Raw genomic sequence first — 15,744 nt, 5'->3', positions numbered from 1 at the left:
CCTTCCAATCTCCATCTCCTTCCAGCTCTCTCCACCTGCCTCGATGCGTGCATGCCCTGGGTTAAAGCAGTCTTGGCAGGACAGCCAAGTCCTGCAGCCCGCGTGCCTGCTGTGGGAGGAAGGCAGCGTGCGACTTCAGGAGTGTTAAGGAAACTATAGGAAGATTAGGAAATGTGTGATGAGTTTTGATAACTGGAGGAAGCAGGTCATGTCCTGCTTCGAACGAGGTCTGCTTGGAGGTATGAAAGCAGCCTTTGCCGCGGTCAAGAATCAGTCGATCTCGGCGGCGCTCTCCGCTCTGGCTGAAGATGCTCTGGGCTGGCAGGATGAGGCTGGGGACCTTCGGGATCTTGCTAATGCTTGTCCACGCATCAGCAGCCTGTGAGTTTGGGCCCTTCCCTTACAGCGTCACGGGGATCGTCTGCAGGATGACCAAGCCCGCGGCATTGCTGTGTAAGTGACTGCTGTAAGGAGCTGTGTTTCTCCTCTCTCCACCAGGAGAAGTTAGTGATAGATCAGCCAAGTGAGGGGGTTTCTTGCTTCCCCAGCTCTTGTGGAAACTGTTTATCTAGTAAGTTGTATTAATATCTGCCTGGGAGCACAGGTTAAACATGGGCACCTGAACTGAACAGGCACAGCTTCTCAAAGGATGTTCAAAACGGTCCCCAACCCCTCTCCTCAGCCCAAAGCTTTAGCAATGTTCCTCACTGGGGCTGGTATGATGGAAGAGCTAGTGCAACTGTGGGTTTGACTTCTCACCTCACTGCAATCTCATCTCTTGTGGTCGGTGTGCAGAAGGGGAGAAACAGGGGTTCTCTGCTGCTGTGGGTTTACTTGCAAGGATCTGGGGGCTTTGTGGATGGGGGAAGAATAATTAGTCACTACAGCAAAGGCTGGGAACAGCTAAAAAGGTGGGAACAGGGTCCCATCCCCTCCAACAGTGGTATAACGCAGTGAGGGATGCTGGGCCAAACTAAGAAAGGGTATTTCTGGAAAGAGAAAATCCTGTAAAAGCATGTGCCTGAAGCCAAGGCTGCAACGGGATGGATAACATTAGGAAAATGGGTACAGAAACTTGAGTCTGAGAAGTTTTCCTCTGGAGACCCAACAGCTGACCGCAGTACAAGCAAGTAGCAACAGAGCAAAGCTCTGTTACTGGGGTAAAGTCAACAGCTTGTGCCCTTCAGGTGCAGGTGAGGTATGTGAAAGCTGGGCTTAATTCCCTGGGGAACGGTCCTGCTCGTGATTGTCGAGCCACACATGCTGTTTGCCCCGAGCTGCCATCAGCTGTTAAAGTTAGGGATTTTTTTTTGTTTTTTTTTTTAAATTTACTCTGAAGCTACTTCTAGTGCTTCCTTAATCTAATAGAAATGCCTTGGGTAAAACTCTTCTGTAGTGCTTTAATCCAGGGTGCAGACCTGCCTTTGCAGCCAGGAGAGAGTGCAGTTTGGTCTCTGCCTTTTCTTCCACTGACAGTGAACCAGGAGACGGCGCAGGTCATTCAAGCAGCATTCAGAAATGCCAAATTCCCAAATATCACCGGGGAAAGGTCCATGCGGCTCCTTGGCAAGGTGGCTTACGGGCTGACCAAGTGAGTATCTCTGTGTCTCTGTGCCAGGGAAGGTGCGGGCTGATGGAGGGGAGTGGAAACTGGCCTTGGAGAGAGCTTTGATCCAACAACTCCCGGTGAAAGCAAAGGTCTGGACCAGGGCAGACACGTTTTCTAATCTATGCCTTGCAGACAATTTGCACATTAAGGTTTAGGCTGCTGATGTACTATTTAACAACTCTTCCAACTCCGTGAGCAGACAGCGAGGCAGTGCGTTGAGCACACCTCTGACAATCGGAACGGGGAGCTCTGCGGGCTGGAGCTCCTGGGGCGCGCCGCCGACAGATGGTGCCCATGGCACATCGAGTGGCAGAGGGGACCTGGCCTCAGCGGGATGTCACTTGGCCACGCTTTGTGACAAGCAAGGCTGGGTTTTGCTGTGTTACTCGCTTTTATTTGGGGACAACAAATGCAACAACGCAAACGCAAGACATTTCCCGCTATGACTGTGTCTGACACAGAGCACTGCAATAAAACGGAGTTGTTTCTGCAGCGCGTTGCTCCGTATTTCCTGTTTAAAGCATTCTCCTCTGCCTCATATCCGAACATCGCAGGGGAGGAGCAGTGCACCGAGGCTGAGTGAAAGCACCATAGCCCTTGTCCGTGGCCCCTGTGATTTGCAAAAGCTCCGGAGTGCTTCCTGGAGTTGGCACAGGTCCCTTGGAGACCCCACATCCTCAGGAGCAAACCTGCCTTGCCTGGTCACAGAAAACAGCCCTGCGGTTGAGGACAAACTGGGTTTCTGTTGTTTCCAGCATCCAGGTCAATGACTTGTCCATAGAGCAGAGTGAGGTGGAGCTCAAGGAGAACGATGCCATTCACATTGCCATTAAAAATGTGACAGCCTTCTTCAAAGGGACCCTGAACTACGGCTACGCCGGGGCCTGGTTGTAAGTATCCGGGGGCTGGCTGCTGCTGAGCACGACGGCCCCAGCTCCCGCTGCTGCCTGCAGGCGGGACCGGCCCATGGCACAAGCAGATGCAATGGCAGCATTGCTTACAGCCTGAGCAAGACAAGATTTTGTAGGCCAGCAGTGCTGCTTAGCCCCATCACTCTTTTCTGCCCCATCACTGCTTTCTGCCTTTCTGTCCTCACCGTCACCCCTTGCATGAGGAGACAAGATGGCCAAAGCGTCCAAGTTGTCTTCTTCACTCCCCTTTGTTGCTCTGTAAACTCTTAGGGGAGGAAAAAAGGGGCTTAATGCTCCTGTTCTCCTAAGTGCTGCTAAGGCGGTGGTTTGCAATGATTTAAAGCCAAAATATTTGAGATGGGCTGCCGTGTGCTGGGGTTTTGCACACCGTGGTGCAAGGACCGATGTGTGAGGTGTTATAAAACCCACCCCGTGGCTGACACGCGGTCAGGGAGAAGCTCCTCCAGCAAGGGTTGCTAAACGTCCTTTCTTCTGCCGTTACAGTTTGCAGCTTTTTCATTCAGTTGATTTTGAAATCGAGTCTTCCATTGACCTGCAGATAAACATTAAACTGAGTAAGTAACAGCTGGGGATAGCTGGCCGCAGGGGTCTTTGTGAGCATGCTTGGTCCAGAGCAGCGGGACAGAAAAGGTGGGGGGCAACGAGCCCGGGGCGGCTCTGCTCATCTCTGTGGGGATCGGACGGCATCTGGAGGCTGGAAGTGGGTCTCTGCTGCTCTGTGTACACAGGCTAGGAGGCAACGTGGCCCTCCTAGTTTTAACAGACCAAGCAGAGGAAGCCAGAACAAATCATTTCAGCAAAGCAATGCTGATTTACACCAGCAGCAAGTAAAGAACGGTCTGGTCTTCTGGACTGTCTTTAGGACTGTCTTTTCATCTCCTGCTGTTCAGAATGACTTGAAAAAAACATGGGGATGTTTCAAAAGAGTGAGCCAAATGAGGGCTTTTTTGCAGAAGGTTTGAACATCCTTATAGTCCACTTTTTCAGCCGGCTCCAGATCAGGCCCAGGGTCTGCTCTGGGAAATGAAGCCTCTTCCTCAGCAAAGTCAGAAGACTTAGATGAGAAAGGAGAACAGAGGCAAACTACACTGCCTGCCAAAAGGGATGAGAGGGATGTGGGTTATTACATGTGCCTCAAAATACATCTTCCTGGTAAGCTCCCACGGGGAGAAGAGCAGCACAAAGTTCTCAATGACAGTATATTGCAATTTCCAAGCCTTTTGCCATGTTTTGCAACATGGCTTAATTCCCTCCCTGCTCTGGTTTGTGGGTTGCACATACTGCCCAGGTTCTCCTGGGTGATGTTATGGGATAACCGAGACCCCGACGATAGGAGCTAGCAAAGCTGGCAGATATCCAAATGAAGTGTGAAGAAGGGTGCCTGGTAGACTAGCTCAGCCGGGAGCTGTGAGCAGAAATCCCTCCCCCAAGGGTGCAAGGTATCTGCATCTGCCCTGACTCTGCAGGGTCCTGAGTCTTTTAGAAACAACCCCCAGGAGGTATGGGGAACTCTGGCTGCCCCTCCGCAGTGATGATGCCCTGCTCCAGGTCTGCAGTGTCTGCAAAGTGCACTCATCCTCCTTGTCTCAATAGCAAATTTGCTATTTTTTTTCTTTTTTCTTTCATCCCACGCAGCGTGCCAGAAGGACCAGGTGGCTGCCGATGCCTCGGACTGCTACCTGACTTTCCACAAACTGACGCTTCACCTCCAAGGAGACAAGGAGTGAGTCTGTCCCCCTTCAAAATTGGGCCTTGTTTGCCCCACTGCTGGTCCCTGAGTGCTTCAGCCCAAGTGTCCCCCACCGTGGGGACTGCTGGGCGGTCCTTGACTGTGCTCCCTGTCTCACACAGGCCAGGCTGGCTGAAGCAGCTCTTCACGGATTTCATCTCCTTCACTTTGAAGCTTGTTCTCAAGAGGGAGGTAAGATCAGCCACTGCCTGTGGACAGAGGAAAGGTCAGTTTGTGTGCTACACACTCCTCTGCTCACATATGCCCACAAGGTAATAGCAACACAATTTTAGTGCTAAACAACTAAATAGAATCCACAAAAAAACCAAACAGCTTGGATGAGGTGAGAGGTTGTGCTGACACCGGGATCTCTGATGGTGCCGGACTCTGGCCAACAGCCCCCAGACCTCACTATGCGGCCCAGCTCTGCTCCACAACCCAAAATCTTGCCCTCCGCCTTTAGTTTTTCCCTCTTTTCCTCTTGTAGGTGTGCAACGAAATCAATTTTCTTGCCCAGGTGCTGGCAAATTTTGTACATGATTTAGCAGGTAAATACCCTTGTTTTTTCTGCTTTCTTTTTTTATGTGCAACTTTTAACGTTTGAGCCCCAGCAGGGCAGTAGCGATATCCATCAAAAAAGTCCTTTGAAAATGTCTATGGGATCCCAAGGCTATAGACAACAGCAAAATAAACCTTAGCAATTTTCTGCATCAGGTTGATTTTTAAGGGTGATTGCACGGGTTGAAAGACACTTTTCAATTCAAAAGGTATTTCTCCTTCATTATTTAATGACCAGAGGTGCAGGATAGCTGCAGAAGATGATGTTAGAACATGCAGAACTGATGTTAGCTAGAACAGGCGCATGTATTGGAGTGTTGGGGCTGAGATATCGCAGCATCTGTATCCGCCTGCTGAAGATGGTTCCCAGTTCCAAATATCAGGGAAAAGGAGTGGGAGGTAAAACTGAGAGTAATTATCCCTATTTTTCAGTGGAGAAACTGAGTCAGTGAGCAGTAGCAGGATCAGCACTAGCACCCAGAGGAGTGGGACCCCCCTCAGTCCCAACCCTGTGTCCTCTTATAACTCCCAGTCACCTTCTGCAGCAAGTCCTAAAAGCAACTGTCCCAAGCTCTGTTTAAGGTCATATTTCTTGTGCGAAGTTTTTGTGTTTTCTTCCTGCAGCAAATTTTGTCCGGGATGAGGATATCAGCGTTGATATCTCCCTTGCATCAGCTCCTTTAATAAAAGCAAATTACCTAGAATCATATCACAAGGTAAAGTAACCCGGGCTGCTCGGAGACCAAAGGTTTTCTGGCAATGATGCTCGCTGGAGGGGCTGGTCCCTTGCTGCCAGCAGTACTGCAGCCAAAGGTAAGTCTGCAGCGTGGGCTGATCTCAGCCTTTCGCCCAGCTGAGCAGCTTGCTCTCTGCTCTGAGTCCAGCCAGCCAGGTCTCTGCCTTGCAATGAAAATGCAGTATTGACATTCTGTCCTGTCTCCCTGCTGCTTGTTGGGGCCAACACGCTTACTTTCCTTTAAAGGGCCTCGTCCGGTACAAGAACTACTCAGACGTCTTCAGTGACTCTGTTTTCTCCCCATCACTGCTGACTGAGTCCCGAATGCTCTACTTTTGGCTGTCTGAACACATCCTCAACTCTCTGGCTACAGCAGCATTCTTAGATAAGCGCCTGGCATTGACCATCGGAGGGGAGAAGTTGCAGGTGACTGTTTCAGGAGTGGTTTCCTCCTTACCTCATACATGATATTTTGGAGAGCAAATAAAAAATTCTCTAAATAATGTTTTTTGGTAAGAGCTAGTTTCTGTAGAAGATAGAAATCTATAGTCAGTCACTACATGTGATCCTGGTCAGGAATTGGTACCTTCTTAGCAAGTATGTGCTACCAAGTAGTGTTACCCCTTAGAGCGGTAACACCAGCAGATAGAAAACTTGTCTTCTGAGTTGTAAAGTGACGTGATTCTCTGTGGGAGTACTGAGGTAGAAAGGGGGTGAACTCAGGCGGAACTCAGCCATACCTCTGAACTGGCCACAAGCCACACATCAGCGCTCTGGCCCATCCAGCCTGCATAAGGGCTAACCATAACCTCCTATTTCATTTTTCTCTTTCTGATTTGTTTCTGAAGGCGCTGTTTGAAATGGAAGACACAGAAACGCAGCGGAAGGTGGTGCAGATGGTAACTTTTGGTCCTCTTCAGAGCTTTTTACGTCAAATGAGGAACTTTTCAAGTGGATTCTGTTGCATTGTAACATCTCGTGTCCCTCCCTTGACAACTTGAGTCTTGGGTGGGCCTAATGGGGAAAATCAGGGATTGATGGAGAAGCTGTTGTGCTCGGCAAGGAGGATTTCTCCACCCTCCATGCTGGCACAGCTTGCTTGAAACCCGGCTGAGTTATTTAGCTTGTGTGAACTGGAGGAGGAATTGGGGACTATGAAGGGGATGCAGCTGTGTGGAAGGTTGGTGGGAAATTGGAATGCAGTGTGGAAGAAGCTTGACTCTTCTGTTGCTCCTTATTTGACCAGATTTTTCAAGGCACCTCCTATAATGACTCTGTGGCCAAGGTGTGGAGTCTTGCCCATCCCCAGATCTCTCTTCAGCCTGAAGGGACAGTTGTGAAATCCTTGGTAGCAGTGGAGATCAGCATCCTTCCCCCGGGAGAAGAGTCCCTGATGGTTCTGTACATGGAGAAGGTCAGTTCTTGCTTCTCCTGACTGTGAAGACCTTGGGACAGGCTCTGTCCTGAGTCTGGACCATTCCTGCGCAGGGACAGTAATGGCAGGGAGCCCTTTGGGAAGGGTGGGTGGCTAAACCGTGGGAGGTGGAGAGGGTGTATCAGTTCCTTCTAACACTCCCATCTCTTCCCCTGACATCTGAGGCTGGGAATGATGATAGTGACCCTGTTGGCTCAACGCCTCCTCTATTAGGCCAGCCCATCACTGGTGTGCAAGGTGGTAACAGCAGCACCAGAAAGCTCTGGTAAGCCCCCGTTAACCTGTATCAGACACGGTGAAACTCCTTTAGGTGAGGTATTTTAGGAGAGAATGAAGGCACCATGGGAAAGTTTTTGTTTTGAAATCTCCTGGTTGCCAAATTCTAGCTCTGGCTTAGAGGATGGTTGTCTCTGAAATGAAGATACAGCTCTGAAGAATGCGAAGCTCAAAATATAACCTTTTCCTCTGTGCGTGTCTGTATGGAAGTTCCTGTTTACACTGTGTTTTACCCCAAACTGCTTTATACTGAATCTAAGGAGACAGCAAAAAGAAATGCCAACAGCCTTGCTGTCATAGGTAACATCACAAAAAGTCAGTACATTTGTCCAGCCTTGTAATTATGGGCTGGTATGGACACTAAACACTGCACAAAAGCAAATCCCTGCCTAAGGGTAGACCAGACTCTTCCATTTAAATGGTTAAACTGTAATTGAGAACAATTCCCTCCTGCCCTCTGCAATTATCCCATGTTAGCACGGTGTTATGGGGAAAGACACATGGCTGTTTTTTTTGTGCTCCAGGTGATATCTTGAAACAAATTTCTGGTGCAACTGCAGAAGCACTGAACTAGAGGTAGTCCCTAAAATCGTGCCTCTCAGGATGTGATCTGCTCCTGGCCTGCCAGTCCCCTGGTTGCGACCTGCAACTGGATCACAAAATGCTCCTTTTAAATGAATGTTTGTGTACAGGCAAAAGCAAGAAAAAGCCTATATGGCCAGAATTTAGAGAGTTCTTTCTTTTTTCATTTGGTTACTGAAGAAAACACTGGTTTTGCATCTATAGATGCAAAGATGGTAAGACTACTTGTGGTAGCCCTGTCTATGCTGGGGCTATTCTCTACACATCCTGTCTGACGATCTTTCATGTTGAGACAGTTAGTTGTTGTGAAACACCACCATAACCATTTCCTTCTCTGTGCAGGATTTGGTTCACAAAATGACAAAAGCATCAGTCCTGTGGAGGAGCCAGTCTAGAGCCCCACAGGCTGAGGCTGTGGGCATCGGGGGGGAGTCTGTTGCATGCAAATGGAGAAGGAAAATGCTGACCTTCTCTAGTAGTATCTGGAGGTAAAGCCAGAAGGATGTTGAATTCTGGGTCATAGACAGTAAACCAGAATGTCCAAATGAACCTCCCTGCTGTAAGGCAAGATGAGCTACGTCTCAACCCTGCCGTTCATCTCTGTGCAGGAAATCACGGTCACTATCCAAGCTGCCTACACGGAAAAGAAACTCATTTTGCACCCTTTGGACTCCAGGTCAGTACTGTGGTCTCTTGTGGGTTTCGTTGCCCTTTTTAGCCCGTGTCTGAGAGCAGCACAAAAAGAGGATCTCTGCAGCCCTTAGTGACTTTTCCGCCTGCTTTTTTCCTTCCTTTCAGGATAGAGTTTAAAGTCTTTAAATGCACGGCTGATCCAAGTGGGGTAAGTCCTAAGAAAGTATTCTCTAGGCCACTTGTGGCTAAGTGATGTCTTTAAAACCTTTTTGTATTAATTTTCTGGCTTTCAGAATGACCCATCCATAAGAAACTTCCTGCAGACAATGATCTCGGTTGTTGGGATCCCAGAAGTGATTTCAAGTGAGTTTTCCCTTTGGGGAAGTGCCAACCTACTCTGTAAAGCATCTAACATCAGATCTCCTAAACCTAAGCACTGAAAAAATACATCAATAACCCTGACAGCTGGCGGGGGGGAACCACATTACTGATGCGAATTTCTGCTGGACTCCCTTGGGGCATGGGAAACCTTTTGTCAATGTCTGGGACAAAGGAAAAGTGAGTTTTCCATCAGACCGAAGGATGTGGGGCGTTTGGGCATGATTAGCTTGTGGCAAACTGCAGACAAGGTTGCAGTACATGATGAACAGCAAGCCAGAAAGGCCGTACCTGTAACTGGATGGGTCTACTGATTCCATAGGGATTGAAGCAGCTTTGACTTCACTGATGAACAGCAAAGGGCTTCATCTATTTGAGATCAGAAATCCCGAGATCATCACAAGAAAGGTAAGCAGCGTTCAGACATACCTGACTCTCAAAGCCTTTCTTGGGAGCGTGGCATAAACCAATATAATACTTTTTTTTCTCCTCCCTTTTTTAGGGATACATAATTGTGCAACTTGACTTTAGCTTCCCAAATCATTTGCTGCTTGATTTTCTTGAGAAAATATTATAGAATTGATCTCTTCATAAAGAAGTGTAGGAACTTGTGTACAAACAGAAAACTTGTTTGTGAACCAATTAAAAGATGAGCTGATTTAAATCAACTTTGGTTGAATTTTCTTTCCTTTTCCTGAGAAATGCTCCAGTTTCTGTGCAATTGTACTTCCACGGAGCCTTTCCTCTGCAAAGATCTTGAAGTCTGCACCTCTATGCATGCTGCCTTCTCAGGACCTTTAAAGGACTTGTGTGCTTAGGAGTAAGTGTTGGACTCTTGAGGTGCATGGGCTCTGGGTTAGCACTCATGGGAGGCAGAGAAGCAGGATTTGCCCATGTTTTGGCATCTCTGTTGTTAAATTTTGGAAATGCAGCGCCTTTTGTGCTGATCCTGGGTTTCCATTTCTACCACGAGCTGAGAGAATCCTGATTTTGACAGACTTGAGTAACTCAAATGACGTTACCACACTCCAGGTAAGCTCAGAACCAGTTATGCTAAAAGACCTGGCTATGACTGAAGAAAATACACTGGACCTGAATTTACAGTGCAGTACAATAATGGAGAGATCTCAGGCCCTGGGTACCTTCTTTACAGAGTCTGTAGACTCTGTGTAGAGCTCTAGGCAAATTGTTACGCCCTTGTTGTTGAGACAGTGGGAGCAAACTTGAGAAAAGCAATAAAACTGATAAGGAAGCCAAACAGATTATAAGAGAAAGTGTAAGTGTGTAGTCAGACAGCAGGTTCCTGCTCCTTCCTACTACAGTGCAATAATTTATCTGAAGTGGTTCAGTTATTTTCCTGTACCAACTCATGCTTCCCTTTTTTAAATTTGTCATTTCACTTGGAAGAGATCTCAGGTGACAAATCTAAGACTGTAATGGTGATCACATTAACAAAGGCAGAGGATGATGTTCTCCTCTCACACAAAGCAATAGTAAAGCTGGGGCTTCCACAAAGAGCCTTGCGAGGCTGGTAGCAGGACGGCCCTGTCTTCTCAGGCTCCCTGGGCATGGCGGTCGCTCCCTCCGCATTGTCACAGATGTCCTCCCTGGGGACTGAGCCGGGTGTCTCTGACCTGCTCCTCTCCCACCCTCAATGCCAGAGGTCATTGAGCTCCCCCAGCACGTCCTTGCTCCACGCGACTGCGGGGTTTCACATCTCTGCAGCGGCTACGGTGCCAAGCTGGTGAAGGAGAAGGCTGCACATGGACTTCACAGGTTGCTCCGAGGCAGCCAGGGAAGGTTTATCTTAGTGGGTCTCAATCAGCCATGTCCATGACACAGCAGGAGGCGAGTGGCACAAAAGGTGTGACACAATGGTGCGGCTAACGGTGCCTTGAAGAAGCCCTGGTGTAGCGGGCAACTTTCCACCTCCCTTCCCACCCTGTTCCCATCACTGCCTCCGCTGACAGTTTCAGTACCGGCTAAGGGCTTGTCCGTGCTCCCTCCAGCTCTGAAGCGGCTGACGCTGAGGTGACATTTTTGCTCTCTGCATGGCAAAGTAGGCTGAAGATCAGGGGAACCTGTCAAGCCACAGCCCTCGGGTCTTCCTGAACGACATCCCACTAGAGTGATGAGCATTAATAAAAAAGAAATGGCAGGAAAAAATGCTTTTTTTTTCTGCCTTGGAGGTGCCTTGCCCTGCCGGGGGGAAGCTGGGGACATCCAGTGGTGACAAGCCCTTGGGGCTGGGCAAGACAGCTGCCCTTGCATGGGGGAGCAGCAGAGAAGTGGCTAGTGGACCCCCAGAGGGTCCTCAGCTGCCTCTCCAGCTCCCTGTGGGGCTGCAGCGCCCACCACAAAATGATGGCCCAAGACCCTGAGGGGCGCTGCACCTCACCGCTAGCCCCTCCACGAAGTGGCGACCCAGCCCTGCACCCGGGGCTGAGGGTTGTCGCGCCCCGCCGCTAGCCCCTCCGCAAAATGGCGGCCCAAGCCCCACACCCGGGGGCTGAGGGGCGTCGCGCCTCGCTGCTAGCCCCTCCACAAAATGGCGGCCCAAGCCCCGCGGCGGAGGGTGAGGGGCGCTGCCGGGGCAGCGCCTCGCCGAGCCTGGCGCGGAGCCGGCGCCGCGGCCACACGTGCTTTCCCGGCAACGGCTCTACCGCTGCTGTCGCTTTCGGTTTCGGGACGGCCGCGGCGCGGCGGTCCTGGGCTGCCGCCGCCGCCGCCGCCGCTATTACAACACGTCTGGACGGACAGTCAGCCCGGGTGAGTGCCGCGGGCGCGACACCCCGGGCGGGGAGGAGGTGGAAGGGACGACCGTCCTCCCTTCCACCTCCTCCCCGCCCGGGGCGGAGGCGTCGTGCTGGGGCACCCGACGAGGGTTTAGATTTGGGGGGAACCAGGGGTCTGGCTGCGCCCTTTGCATCCCCCTGTTCCCGTCTAGGGTCGGAAGCCATGCTAGAGGTGACTTCCGCTCCCAGGCGATGGGAGCAAACCAGCATCGCAGCTTTTACCAGCTGGAGCCATGTATGGGAGTCTGTCAAGGATGAGATTGGGGGTTTTTAGGCACAGAGTTGCTGGTTTGGCCATAAAGGGGTTATTGCGTTGGTAGCGCTGGTGGAGAGACCAGTGGGAGGTGTGGTGGGCCAGATCCGGGCAGGGAAGGCAGCAAAATGGGGCGGAGTGCGACGGTGGGTGCTGCATGTCGCCTCCCCAGCTGCTCCTCGCCACCCATGGTCCCCTCCATCCGCCCCCGGTTCTCAGAGCTCTTCCCATCCCCTGCGCTGTGCTCGAGGCAGAACAACCAGAGCAACCATTTCTGTCCAGAGATGCGGGTATTGCTGGACCTGGTTGTTTTTTTTTTTTTATTCTGATAAATGAATTTTGAAAGAGTGCTATGTGCCATCTGGCCTTGTCTGGGACTCGTCTGCATGTGGTTTTCCAACGTAGCTTCTCTGGCATCTAGAAAAATATTACTAATATTTCATTGTATGTTGCACCCTGTCTGGCTAGATCTGGAGAACTCCGTGCACACAGTTCTATCTAGAAACCTGTGATTTTTTCCTCAAATCATTCACATCTACTACATTCTCACTTAAATCTTGTCCCTGTTCCAGAGGAAAGGCAGATCGCCTTTTTCTGTTAGATGTAATGGAAATGGTAAATAAATATTTCCCTGTGCTCCAGAATAGTCAAACCCAGGCATATAAATAAAAAGATTCCCATTGCAAGAGCCTTAACCACAACCAAGTCAGAGCTTACTCCAGTGAGAGTGTTTGCCCTGAGTCCCATTTCTTTGAACCACTCCCCAAAAGCTTTACCTAAATTATCTATAGCTAATAGATAATAATAGATATAGCTGTAGATTTTAGAATAGGAAAACACTCTTCTGCTGTTCTGACTGTGTATTTTTGCTCATCTCACTGGTTCTACCATAGATGAGTTGCGGTTGGGGAATTCCTAGCTGTTTTTACTTTCATTTTGCTCTGTCTTTTGCTCATCAGGTCCCAAAAAACACCGGAGGGCTGTGCGCTTCGGGAGAACGGTGGGTTAGCAGGTGAAGAAATCAGGGCAGCGGACGCTGTGCCCCAGCTCCTTTGTTTCGTGACCCCCACTTTGTTTTTGGTGCCGCTGCTCTGCTTCTGGGCTTTCAGTAAGTAGCATGAGCTTCTCAGAGAGTGTAAGAAGTTGGTAGATTTGCAACAGGGAGCTTCACGTTTCGGTTTTATTTTTCGTGGCTGGGAATGGCATGAATGCCAAGTAGGGGAGGCGAGGCGTATTTTTGCAGTGTGTTTTAATGGAGTTTGTACATTTGAAGGGCGAGGGCAAGGGTCAAGGCTCAAAAGTTTTCTGGCTCTTCTTCGGAGGTTTTTGTGCTTTGTTTTGAGCTCAGAGGCATTTTACTGTAGGTTGCTGCCCATCATTTCTGATGGTCTTGTTTAGCAGAGTAGTAGTAGTATAGGAGCTGTGCAGTATTGCCTGACCTTTCATCTAACTTTTCAGTGTTGTTTTGTTCTCAAATATGAGTCTTTCATTAATTCATATGAGTCTAGTCTTTGCCTGAATGGCTTTCAGTCTTCATTGGCATTAACGTCTGATTTTTTAGTTATTTGTTTAATACAGTCTTATTAAGCAGGTTGTTCTTGGTCATCAGGGGAATAAAGTCAAGGCATTACTGTCTACAGTTTTCTGGGTTTTGGCTGGAGAAATGTGAAATGGGAGTCCCTAAAGGTTGACTGATCGGGCTACTGGGAAATGAAGTTTGTTTTGCAGGAAGCCCTGTTGTTTTCCAGTTTGTTTAAATTTGAAATGTTTAAATGTTTTCCTTTAAGCTTTCCAGTTAATTGAAACATTTTCTCCTTTGTTTTTAATGCATGTGTTACTATTAGCATTCTTTGTTTATATAATTGATAATATAAAACAAATTTAATAATAAAACATTTTGAATGAAAACTTGCAGAGTCCTTTACAGTAAGGTTCAGAGTTTCAGTTTTTGGCATCATGGAAAGAGCCTGAGGGGAAAACTGATTCTGGTTAAGCCCAGTTCTCTTAGCATTTCACCAGGAGCTTTTTTTGTTGTTCTTGTTAGAATAGAGAGTGAGAGGCATTAGAGAATTTTTACAAGCTGGAGTTTTTACCCAGGTTTTCATGGATCCTAGAGCTGCCTTGCTTTTTATACAATGCATTCTGAAAGATTCATCTCGAACGAGACCTTAGGTAGAGTCTTTCTTGCAGTGATACGCTGTTGTAACAGCCTGGTGATGCTGCATAACAACCAACTTTGACATGGTTTTGACCTGAAGAGTCAGAGGTTAGTAAAGGAGCGTACAGTACCACCAGCTTTGCTCTTATTGGATGTCTACCTGGCTTTTGGAGCGCAGGAACAGAAGAGACTGATTAGGTCCTTCCCATCCAGTCCTCCATTGTAGGACTCAGTCAGGTCACATCTCTTTGCTGCATTAATGTGGCTCTGTCTCAAAACATCCAAGGCTGTTCAAAGAGGCAGTACAGAGAGGGCAGAGAGTGGTGCTAGGTTATGGGAGAAGGGATATCCTCTTAACCATGAGCGGGACAAACATCTTGAGCAGTTTTATCTCCAGTGCTCCAACCTGGCACCTGCTTTTTGTTTCATCTTCAGCTTCCGGGTGTGTGCCATGCCCAGCAGCGATGTGGGGAGGTGGTGTTCTCTCCATGCAATGTGCCCGATGGAGTGGCATGGCTCTGCTGTGAGGTCGCTCCAGCATGAGCGTAACTTTCTGATAAATTAGGAGTTGTCTTAGGAGTGCTCAGATGGGAAGGTCTTGGCTCTTTTCATCAGAGCGCTCTTCCGTCTTCCACTTCTGTTTTGAGTTCTTCCCTTGGCACCATAGAAACCTCCCGCTTTCCTCCTTGGCCAGGTCAAGAAGGTGGCAAAAATAAAAAGCCTGAAGGCCAGTGGCTTACTTTTACTGTAGATATGTGAATGGTCAGTGTGGAGGAGAGCATGTCTGGGGAGTGAGGGCTGAACACTAGAGAAGGTGGGCTCTGCAACATGATGCCCCTGTCCCTCCAAACTGGTAGCAGTGGGGTGGCTGTTGCTGTTGGGTTGGGAAAGTGTTTGCTCAGAAAATGGCAGTTATTGTGTGCACCAGTCTTGTTGGGGGATGAAATGATTCTACCCAACAGGATGCTTCCACTCAACAGCGTTACCAGCTTTTTGCTGAACTAGGTTGGTCACTGTCCGTCCCCACCCCACATAAACTCAGGTGTTAGAGCAACTGTGGGAATTTTTCCCACACCACACACAGTGCAGCAGTCTTGGACCTGGAAGAACTGTCCCCTCTAGATGCAAGACAGGTAGTTGGTGCGGGGGTAGGAGAATGGAGGCTACTCCCTGTGGTTTGTATTTCTCAGTCTTTCTGAGAACATAGAATCATAGAGTAGTTTGAGTCGGAAAGGACCTTTAAAGGTCATCTGTTCCATGCCCCCTCCAGTGATCAGGGACATCTTCAACTAGAGCAGGTTGTTCAGAGCCCCATCCAACCTGACCTGGAATGTTCCCAGGGGTGGGGCATCTACCACCTCTGTGGGCAATCTGTGCCGGGGTTTCACCATCCCCGTTGTGAAAAATTTCTTTCTCATAGCTAGTCTAAATCTAGTAGAGGGGCAGACCCCCCTCCCTCGACCTGCTGGCCATGCTGCTTTGGATGCAGCCCAGGACACGGTTGGCGTTCTGAGCTGCAAGCGCACATTGCCGGCTCATGTCCGACTTTTCATCCACCAACACCCCCAAGTCCTTCTCGGCAGGGCTGCTCTCCATCCCTTCACCCCCAGCCTGTGCTGATACCAGGGGTTGCCCCGACGCAGGTGCAGGACTCTGCACTTGGCCTTGTT

At 49.3% G+C, this 15,744-nt stretch overlaps 2 protein-coding genes across 2 annotated transcripts in view; both read left to right on the top strand.

Moving 5' to 3' along the window:
- Positions 1 to 308: 308 nt before the first annotated feature.
- On the top strand, positions 309 to 9,445 carry CETP (cholesteryl ester transfer protein; the record flags this gene model as incomplete). The annotated part of the gene is made up of 16 exons (XM_082005542.1): positions 309 to 453; positions 1,477 to 1,591; positions 2,365 to 2,499; positions 3,025 to 3,095; positions 4,177 to 4,264; positions 4,393 to 4,462; positions 4,758 to 4,818; positions 5,453 to 5,544; positions 5,811 to 5,990; positions 6,413 to 6,463; positions 6,811 to 6,978; positions 8,466 to 8,533; positions 8,656 to 8,698; positions 8,784 to 8,853; positions 9,191 to 9,276; positions 9,371 to 9,445. The coding sequence occupies 16 exons, from the start codon at positions 309 to 311 to the stop codon at positions 9,443 to 9,445; spliced, it is 1,518 nt and encodes a 505-aa protein (XP_081861668.1).
- Positions 9,446 to 11,349: 1,904 nt separating this feature from the next.
- NLRC5 (NLR family CARD domain containing 5) overlaps positions 11,350 to 15,744 on the top strand; it is a gene marked incomplete at its 5' end in the record, with an annotated part of 57,130 nt that continues 52,735 nt past the window's right edge. Inside the window, one exon of the mRNA XM_082005626.1 lies at positions 11,350 to 11,637. Within this exon, the coding sequence (XP_081861752.1) occupies positions 11,350 to 11,637 (288 nt within the window). The remainder of the gene's footprint in view (positions 11,638 to 15,744) is intronic.

The sequence above is a fragment of the Phaethon aethereus genome (assembly GCF_964289735.1).
Source record: "Phaethon aethereus genome assembly, chromosome: 13".
Taxonomy (NCBI): Eukaryota; Metazoa; Chordata; class Aves; order Phaethontiformes; family Phaethontidae; genus Phaethon; species Phaethon aethereus.
Note: the sequence above shows the minus strand (reverse complement) of the source record. Positions and strands in the feature narration are given on the sequence as shown.